Source organism: Mustela nigripes, chromosome 1 (assembly GCF_022355385.1).
Source record: "Mustela nigripes isolate SB6536 chromosome 1, MUSNIG.SB6536, whole genome shotgun sequence".
Taxonomy (NCBI): Eukaryota; Metazoa; Chordata; class Mammalia; order Carnivora; family Mustelidae; genus Mustela; species Mustela nigripes.
In genome coordinates, this window is record NC_081557.1 from 2,119,518 (window position 1) to 2,129,027 (window position 9,510).

The 9,510-nt window shown below is 68.1% G+C and overlaps 1 protein-coding gene across 1 annotated transcript; it reads right to left on the reverse strand.

Moving 5' to 3' along the window:
* Positions 1-700: 700 nt before the first annotated feature.
* Positions 701-1,650, reverse strand: PHLDA2 (pleckstrin homology like domain family A member 2). The gene is made up of 2 exons (XM_059398925.1): positions 1,188-1,650; positions 701-1,025 (listed from the first exon to the last, which is right to left on the reverse strand). Exon 1 carries the CDS (start codon positions 1,592-1,594, stop codon positions 1,199-1,201), a length of 396 nt encoding a protein of 131 aa, XP_059254908.1. The 5' UTR covers positions 1,595-1,650; the 3' UTR covers positions 701-1,025; positions 1,188-1,198.
* Between the last annotated feature and the right edge of the window lie 7,860 nt (positions 1,651-9,510).

Genomic DNA, 9,510 nt, shown 5'->3' on the forward strand with positions numbered 1-9,510 from the left:
GTGGCTGGAGGAACTCACCTCGAGTCCTCCCCACCAGGCAGCCCCGGACACACTGTGTTGGCCAAGCCCAGAGGAAGCAGCTGGGCGGGCAGGGCAGAGGCTGCCGCTTGTCGGCTGCCAACCACGGGGAACGGCCCAGACCTCCCACTACTTGCCCAGAAGCCCCGCTGCCTTCCTAGCCCCACAGGGTGGGTGCCGGCCAGCAGGACCTGGCGGCCACATGGCCAGGAGCGGCTGCAGCCGCAGGGTGGGGTGGGGTTAAGGGGAGCGCAGCCGGGCAGGCGACCAGAGGCCTGAGGCTTCCTTCCAGAGGGCTGCGGGACAGGTGGCGAGTGGTGGTGGGCGGCCGTTGGGGTCTGTGGGCAGAGGAGGTGCACCGACCTCAAGGGGGCAGTTTGAATGACCTCCCTGGGCAAGCACCAGCCCCGGCCTTCCAGCCCGCCCCCCCTCCTGTCCTCCCGAGGCACACCCAGGAGCAGAAGTCAGCCGGGGCCAAACCTCGGGGCACTTCCCAGCCTCGGGAGAGGCTGCTTGGCAAGGAGGGCGTGAACAGGGCCGTGCAGATGACACTGCGCTCGTTCAGACAGCTCTCCCCGGGCCCTTCCCAGACGCCAGGGTGGTGGCTCTCCCCACCCCCACCCGACGCCCACGGGCAGGGCCACCAACCCGCCGCAGGAAGCTCACGGCACCAGGCCTGGGCTGGTAGAAAAGGGAACAGATCAGTTTATTTGGAATGAACACATTGATGCAAAACGAACTATTACGACAGATGGTTCCATGATAACCACCCAATAAATACATAGATAGTCTGATAATTTAAGGCGCCCGCTCAGCGGGCCGAGGCTCTGTGGCTCTGCATGGGAAGATCCTTCCGTGTGGGTCAGGGACACGGCTCCCGGCCTTTGTCCTCACTGTGGTCAGCGGGCGGGCGGCCCGCCCGGGTCCCCCGCAGTCCCGGGCGGCCCCCTGGGTTTCCTGCCGGCGGCGCGGCCCCGCGTCGACCCGACTCGTCCAGTGCGCGGCTCCTGGAGAGGGTTGGGGGGAGAGCAGGCGGTTAGGGCGCGCGGAGGGCGGCCGGGGTCCGGCCGGCGGAGGGTCCCCCCGGGGCCCCGCGCGCGGACACGCGGCCGCGGTCCCCCGCGCGACGGCCTCCCGCGACGGTCCCCCGCGCGACGGCCGGCACTCACCGCGGCGGCGCTCAGGGCGCGCGGGCTGGCCGGGACTCGGGGGGCGCGGCGGGCGCGGCGCGCTCCTGGCGGCTGCGGAAGTCCTGCAGGGCGCGGCGGTTCTGGAAGTCGATGAGCGCCAGCGTGATGGCCGCGTTCCAGCAGCTCTCGCCCGCGCAGCGGAAGTCGATCTCCTTGCGGTCGGTGGTGACGATGGTGAAGTAGACGTACTTGCCGGTGCGCTCCACGCAGTCCACCTTGAGGATGGAGTGGAAGCGCAGCTCCTTGGGGCGCGCGCCGGGCCCGGCGGGGAACAGGCGCAGGCGGTCGGGCGTGAGCACCCCGCGCTTCTTCTTCCACAGCTGGAACAGGCTGTCGCTGCGCTTCTCCAGCTCGCCCTCGCGCAGCACCTCGCCCGGCGTCCTCATGGCGGCGGTGGCGGCGGCAGAGGCGCGGGCGGTGCGGACGGTGCGCTCCGGGGCTCCCGGCGCCGCCTTTATAGGGCCCCGCCTGGGCTCGGCCCCGCCCCTCTCCCCGCCCCCTGCCCCCGAGACCGCGCCCCCGCCGTCCGCGGCCGCGGGAGGCCGCGCGCTCGGCTCCTGTTCCTCCGCCGCCCCGGCCCCGGCCTCGTGGGGTGACTCGCGGTCCCACCCCGCCCCGGACGCCGGCCCCGCGGAGGAATGCGCTGCGGCCGGCCCTGCCCGCGGTGACTCACCGCCGGGGAGCCCCGGGAACCGCCGGGGGACGGGGCCGGCCCAGGGCGGGAAGTCCGCGGGGCCCGGACCCCCACCCTCCTCCAGGCGCCCGGGCAGCTAGTCCTCGCGCGCCCGGAGAGCCCTTCCCCGGGAGACCCTCCGAGGGCCCTGCCCCGCCGGCCTGCTCTCCCACCTCCACCCCGCGGGCCGCCCCTGGCCGGACCTTCCGTCTTCCCCACCCCGGGGCCAGGCGGACGCGGAGAGCGGGTGCTGGGAGCCTGCTTTCTCCTCCGTGAAGTGGGTGGGGACAGTAACACTTCTGTTCGATGAGGGACGCGGGGACAGTGCCCCGTGGACGTGAGGGAGCCCCCTTCCTCCCCGGGGTCCTGTCCTTCCCGCGCCCTCCTGCCGGCTGGCCCCCGCCTGCACCCCCCAGGGGGTAGGGGGGCCTCCGAAAGACCCTGTGGGTGCCGAAAACTCTGCTGGTGCTGGAGGCTCAGCCTGGGGCGGGCGGTGGGGGCGGCTGAGTCATGCTTCCCAGTAGGAAGGGGGGGCGGGCTTTTCAGTTACTGTCTCCCTTTTATAGGAGCAGGAGGGACGGCTGGCCCCGCCCGGTTCCCAGGGGTGGGGGTGGAGTCCCGGAGAGGGTCCCGGCGGCCAGGGCCTCTTCAAGACACCCACTTTCCAACACCCCCACCTAGCTGTGACCCTGGGAAAGGACCGCACACCGAACAGGAAGGGCCCGGGCGCCCTGGCGGGCTGGGACAAGGTTGCAGCGCAGGTGCAGGTGCGGAGGAACACCCAGGTCCCTGCTTCCAAAAGTTCTCGCGCTGGTGACGGCAGAGCGCAGGAGGAGCCAGTGCGGGTTCAGGAAGCCGGGCCTGCGGCTGAACTGACCCTCCCCCAGCCACCCCTGTCCCGTGCCTGGGAAGTCCCCTAACCTCGCAGAGGGCAGTCCAGAACCCCGGCCCTTGGGGGTCACCAGCTCGGACCAGGGGCTTGGGGCTAGGAACCCGAGGATGGGAGTCCTGCCCGCCCTCAGGAAGGAGACCCTGGGGGCCCGGGGCCACGAGGACAGCTTGAAGGAGTCCCGGGGAGGGGGTGTTGCCTGCGGAGCTGCCCAGGGGGCGCCCAGGGGTGCTCTTCTCAGCCCCATTTCACAGAGAAGTGAGGCCTTAGGGAGGAGGGGCCCTGGTGGGAGGGGTGAGGCCGGGGGAAGAAGAGGTGGGGGGCTTGAGGTGCTAGAGAAGCAGACTGAGTGGGAGGAAGGGGCTGTGGGGGCCCCCCAAACCAGGGGGTGCCCAGTGAGGCCAGGTGAGGCCTTATCTCCTTGCCTCCCACTGGCCAGGCCTCTCCAGGGAGCGTTGGCGGGCCAGCGACCCGGGGGGTGTTCTGACAAGTGGGCGTCACAGGGAGTGGGGAGGAGCCTTGGCCTCCAACCTGGGAGGGAGACCCTGGGGCAGGGCAGCCTGGGTGGGGTTCCCCCACGGTTGGGGGTCGGGAGCTGGGCCCACCCAGGCAGCTTCACTAGCAACAGCTCCTGCCCTGGGCCAGCAGCGGCCCCGTGGGCCACCTGCCGCCGGCTCCTGCTCCCAGCTAAGAAGCGTGAGCCTGGAGCCAGGAGAGGGCCCCGTGCCCGCCCCTGAGTAGGCCCATCGGGAGGACCCTCTGGGGCAGGGAATTGGGAGGGATGAGGATGCAAAGCACTGCCCTTGTAACCCCAACGGAGGACCTTTGGGGGGAGCTCCCTCCCTGAGCCATTTGGTGGCTGGGAGCCCAGAGGACCCAGCAGGGAGACGGCTTCCCGCCGGGCAGTGGGGGCCCTGCTGCGAATTCGGCCTGCACCCCGCGGGGACCTGCAGCCCACCAGGCTTCTTGGCCACATGGGTGCCGGCCGGCCGGCCGCGCGCCGGAGAGACAGGGGCTCCGTTCGCTCTTTGCCCTTCTTGGGCCCCCAACAAGGTGGGGGCTGCTGGGGTCACTTTTTCAGACTTGCAGGGAATGGAGGGTGGGGCCTCAGAGAAGTCAGGGCCTCAGCCGAGGGTCCCGCTGCCAGCCTGTGCACCCCAAGGCCCCGGGGCAGGAAGTAGCCCCACCCAAATGAACAGGGAGGGACCTTGCCGGGCTTTGCCTCCCATTGGTGGCGTCAGGCAGTGTAGGTCAGAGCCAAGTTTACTAATATTTATCCAAGGGTCGCATCCGGGATTCACGCACAGCCTGTCTGGGGGGACACCCGCTCCTGCCGCCAGGCAGACAGGCTAGTCCCCAAACATCCGGCCAGGGGCCCTTGCGGTCCCGTCCGGCTGGGGGAGGACGTCAGACGGCCCAGTCAGAATGATGGCACCTCTCTGAAACGCCCCTCGTGAGCTCATCCATGCAGCCGTGAGAGGCCGAGCCCCGGAGGCTCTCGCCCAACCAGCCTGGGAAGAGCGGCCTGGGAGGAAGCCTGGGAGGAAGCCGTGCGTCACGGCAGCCCAGGGCAGCCCAGGCGCCCCCGGGCTCCATACCGCCCTCTTCCTGTGGGAGGCGGTGCTCAGAACAGCCCCGGGGCTGGGGAGGGGGGGGGCTCCCTGCTTCCCGTGCCTGGGAGACCCTCTCCCCCGGCCCCCTCCAGGAAGTCCCCTCAGATGGTCAGAGCATACCCTAAGGCCTACTCCCACCAACTATGCACTGCTGGGAACTGGGGTCCTGGTGGTGGCTCCAGTGTGAACCCCGGGAAGGTGGGGGAAGTCCACGCACCTGGGAGATGGCCTGATGCCACCTGACCCGAGGCTGACATGGCCCATTGGCCACCGCTGCCTGCCACCGGGCCCGCCCTTGATCTCTCTCCTCCCATCGGGAACCTGGGAAAAGGGAGAGGCCGGAGGGCGGGAGGCGGGTGTCACCCCGACTTTCACGGTCAGCCTGGTTTCCTGTGTCCCTGTCCCCCTCTCTGGTTCTCGGGGCCCTCGGCGGGAGTCTGACAGGTGGGCCTCCGCGCGAGACGCTCATCAGTGAATCACGGCCCCTCCCCTGCCCAGAGCCCCTTCCTCCTCCTCGGCCCCCAGCAAGCGTCCATCCATGCCGCACCACCTCGATCAGCTCCTGGGATGCAGGGCCAGGGTCGCACACTGTGGGGCCCCCAGAGCCCAGCCCAGGTGCTCAGGGAAGTTTCTGGGAAACGTGGACCTAAAAAGCGTCGACCTCCTTGTCCCAGAAATGGGACTATTCAGAGCACCGGAAGTCTGTGGGGGCTCCGCGTGCTTGTCAGAGCAGTCAGGGAGGGGTCGGGGCTGGGGGGCCGGGGCCAGGGTCAGGGGAGGAGCGGGAGCCGGCAGGCACGCCCACACTTCGGGCAGACTGCCCGGGGCCTGGGTCACGGGGACACAGGACCTTTCTGGAAGCCTGAATCAAACGAGGATGCACGAAATACTGGGAGAGCAGAGACGGACAAGCTGAGGCCGCCGCCTTCTGGACGGCGTCAGCCCTTGCAGGCTCCCGGGCGGCGTCCTCACAGGACAGAAGGGACGTCTGCGCCTGTCCACCCCGCCCCCCAAAGGTGGGCTGCTTACTATTATTTACCCAAGGGTCCCACCCGGGATTCCCACGGCTGCCTGAGGGACTCTCACTCCTGCCCCCAGGCAGGTAGATTGGTCCCCACGTCTGTCGACAAATGAATGGAGTCACAGGACATGGTCTGTCCACACACCAGACTGTCCCTCAGGCTGAACATGGAGGGACACGCTGACACCGGCCACAGCTAGATGGACCTGGGACGTGATGCAGAGTCAAAAAGGCCAGACACAGAAGGGCAAATACTGCAGATCCCACCCAGATGGGGTCCCTTGAGTCTCCAGATTCACAGGCACAGAGAGTGGACAGTGGGTGCCAGGGGACGGAGGGGGGTCGGTGTCTCAGGGGGACAGAGAGTGGACGGTGGGCCCCAGGGCCGGGGGAAGGATGGGGATCCATGTCTTGGTGGATGGAGAATGGATGGTGGGCTCTGGGGCTGGGGGTCGGTGTCTCGGGGATGGAAAGTGGATGGTGGGCGCCGGGGCCAGGATGGTGGTCGGTGTCTCGGAGGACAGAGGGTGGACCGTGGGCGCCAGGGCCGGGATGGTGGTCGGGGTCTTGGGGGACAGAGGGTGGACGGTGGGCGCTGGGGCCGGGGGAGGGATGGGGTCGGTGTCTCACAGGCAGTTTCCCTCTGCACAGGGGCGGTGGGGACTGCCGCACAACAGTGTGAATGTGCTCCGTGCCCAAGCCGCGCGCTCAGAGGCCGGGAAGACGGGACATTTCTGTGTATTTTGCCAGTTAAAGAGATGTATTTACACATGAACACGCACGCGTGCCCTGGCGGGAGCCTGCCGTGTTCCCTAACAGGGAGCCTGCCGTGTTCCCTAACAGGGAGACGCGGCCCAGTGCTGTTCTCTCCGACTGGTGTCCCGGGCAGTCCTCTGCAGTGTCCCCCGTTGGTGTTCGGGGGGCGCAGTGTTAGGCGAATCTCAGAAGCGACAAGTGAGGCTGCGTGAACGATCCTGGGCCGCACAAGGTCACGGGACAGACTGCTGGGTGAACGGTGACAGCTCGGAGACCGCCCACCGGCCGGCTCCCACCCCCACCCGAACGTGACAGGCAGCCGGCATTCGTGCAACTTTTCTCCAACCCTGCGGGCAAACCTGGGGTGTCCTGTCCATGGAACCGGTGGATGGGACATCACGGGGTCAGTCACTACTGCCTGATGTGATGGAAGATGTGACTGAGGACCATGAGGTCACCCCCGATTATCTGGGTGGGCCCTGAATGCGGTCCGTGTCCTTCCGAGAGAGGGAGGAGGGGCCACAGCCCCGGGACACCGGGGCCCCCAGCAGCAGCAGGAGCAGGAAGGATGCAGCAGGCCCCCCAGCGCCGCAGGACCCCTGGATTTCCGCTTCTGGTCTCAGAGCCCTGCTTTGTTCCGCCGACTCTAGCACAGGCCCCAGCCCCGCGACAGGCTGCTGGCCTCAGCCGGTCACGACGTCTGCTGGCAGAGGCGGCCCAGCAGAGAGGCGGCATGAGCCGGCTCTGGCTGAGGAGGTCGAGGCTTTCCGGAGACCACCGGGGCCTTCCGCACTGGGTTTGCGAGGATGTGCAGGAGTTCTCCGCAGCACCGGGCCTTCCCCGGGCGAGGACCAGGGAGAGTTCAGCGTGCTCTGCGCAGCTCTGAAGTCAGAAATGCTGCCCGGTGCAGGACGTGGGGGCGGAGCGGTCGAGGACCCGTGGGAGATGGAGGTGCCCCTCTTCTGGGGGGGGACCTCTCGCCGCTTCCTCCGCACCAGCAGCCTGTGGGCACCGAAGTCTCAAGGCTGTCTGCATGTGGCCCTGCTGTCACCAGGTGCCACCCCGGCTCCCCACGCCCGAGTGCCTGAGTGCTGGGTGTCCTGGCCCAGGCTCTTCAGGGTTCCCCGGCAACCACTTCAAACAGCGCCCGCCGCCCTGACGGCGCCCCCTCCGGGCCCCATCCATCCTCCCACCCCCGCTGCCGCCCCCGACTCTGAGCACCTGGACGCCGGCGACTACCTTCGTGAGCGTCCTGGGCTACGCGGGCAGCACCGCACATCGCATGGCCGGGAACGCCGCATCATCACTCCCCTCCCAGATGTGGAGGCCAGAAGCCTAACGGTGAACCCCAGCCGCACACTTCCCGGAGCTGCTGCAGGTCCCCCCGTCCTCCTCCCAGGGCTGTGCGGGGGGGGGGGGAGCACCCCCAGCCCCCTCCTCTGCTCGTCTCTCCCCTCTCCAGGACGGGAGCTCTCCTGGGAACTTCCAGCCCCTGCCAGAAATGCGGGCAGGTAGGGACCCAAGGGCCTCCCTGCTGGCCTGCGTCCCAGAGGCCTTCCCGTCCCCAAGCAACCCCCCCGCCCCGCCCCGCCCCGCCCCGCTCCACACTGGCAGGCGATGCGGAGGACCCGCGTGGGCGGCTCTGCCTGGACCAAGGCTTTGGGCAGGGAGGCGGCTGTAGCCATGTGCCTTGGGCTTTCTCTCTGAAGCCTCTGGCCTGTGCCCAGGAGGGAGGGTTCTCCCCATGTTCCAGAAGCAGAAGCTGAGATCTGGGGAGCTTCACTGACATTCCTGGGCTTCGGGACGTCTCCGGCCCGTGTCGGGGGGGCACCCCATGTCTCCAGGGCCTACAGAAGCCCAGCCGGGCCAGGCACGCCTGCTGGGCTGTCAGGGAAAGGAACATCCGGCCGCCGCCCTCCCTGAGCTGAGTCCTCTGGGCCCCGCTCGCCCCGCGAATGGCACCATGGTGACATCCTGGGGGTGGACAGGGGCTCCGTCCTGGTGCACCAAGGTGACTTGGCCTCAAGGAGGTGTCTAGGCCTCACCCACCTTGGAATGTAGGCTTCACCCACTGTGGCCTCTGATGGTGAGGGGGTCCCTGGCCAACGAGGAGGATCACACCAAGTTCAGAAGGATGGAAAGCTCAGCCGGGGTCAGCTGAGGAGGGTCCGGGAGCCCCTGGCACTGGGGCAGCGGCTGAGGGCAAGGCTGGCTGGCACGGAGCCGAGGGTGGCCCCCGACGGGCACAGTGCTCTCGGGCGGAACCCTTCCTGGGCTGTGCAGCAAAGGGTCAGGTCAGAGGACACGTCTCCCACTGCTGCCCTAGGCCCTCCCCTGCAGTGACCCTGTGTTGTTCCCCATCACCCACTGGGCGCGCGGGGGCAAGGAGACAGGGACGACCCCTGAGCAGAGAGTGGGCCAGAGACCGGCAGATCGGCCGAGACAGGCCAGCTGACGTCTGGGCTTCACCTCCCCGGGCCCGGGCACTCTCTGGGAGCACAAGCCACAGGGCTGACTTGGGCTAGCACTCAGGGGGAGTGGGACTGCTGGCCACTGCAGGGTGTGGGCAACCTCTGCCACTCACCTGGCCCTGGGTGGCCACGATTCCTAACTTACCCAGAGGAAAACCAGAATTTTAAGTGGATTGACCCCAACTCCGGGGCACTGCTGAGAAAGTAGCTTCACTGAGGCAGTTTACGCATGTACAACCAGACACTCCCAAGTGAAGCAGTTCCCAGAGTCCCTGTCTCCTCGGGGGTGTCCCGGTCACCCTGCCACCGCGGCCCCGGCCATCCCACAGCCTTCAGAAGCCAGAACAATGCGTCGTCTGTAGGCCCTTCTTTGTATCTGGCTTCCCCCAGCCAAGGCTGGGACCCTTCCACTTTGGGCGTGAGCCCTGCACTCGGCGGGTGCAGAGCCGCCCGCAGATTTAAGGGTGCAGGGGCGGGCGAACCAGGAAGGACAGACCTGGCAGCCGGGCCCAGTCTCGTGTAGGACAAGCTAGTTGAAGGGGGGAGTACAGAAGGAAGGAGGGTCAGGCCGCAGAGCCCATGGGGTGGGAAGGTAGCCCTGGACGGTCACTGGAAGCCTCTGAAAAGCATTGTGGTGGCCCAGCCCAGAAGGGGGACACAAAGGTGGCTCCAGGCAATTCAGGGGTCATGACCCACGCAGTCAGCAATCACCCAAAGAGCCGCTGCAAGTGCCCCCTTCCCCACTGGCTCCTGGCGGCTCGGGGCCTCTCTGGCACAAGCAGCAGGGCCTGAACGACCCCACAGAGCCTCCGGCGGTCTCCCTGGGCTGCCAGCAGAGGCCCGGATGGAGGACGGATGCCAGGCTCCCCGTCCAGCGGA

Excerpts from the sequence above, each read along its gene's own strand:
- PHLDA2 (XM_059398925.1), bottom strand. The coding sequence starts at position 1,594 with ATGAGGACGCCGGGCGAGGTGCTGCGCGAGGGCGAGCTGGAGAAGCGC.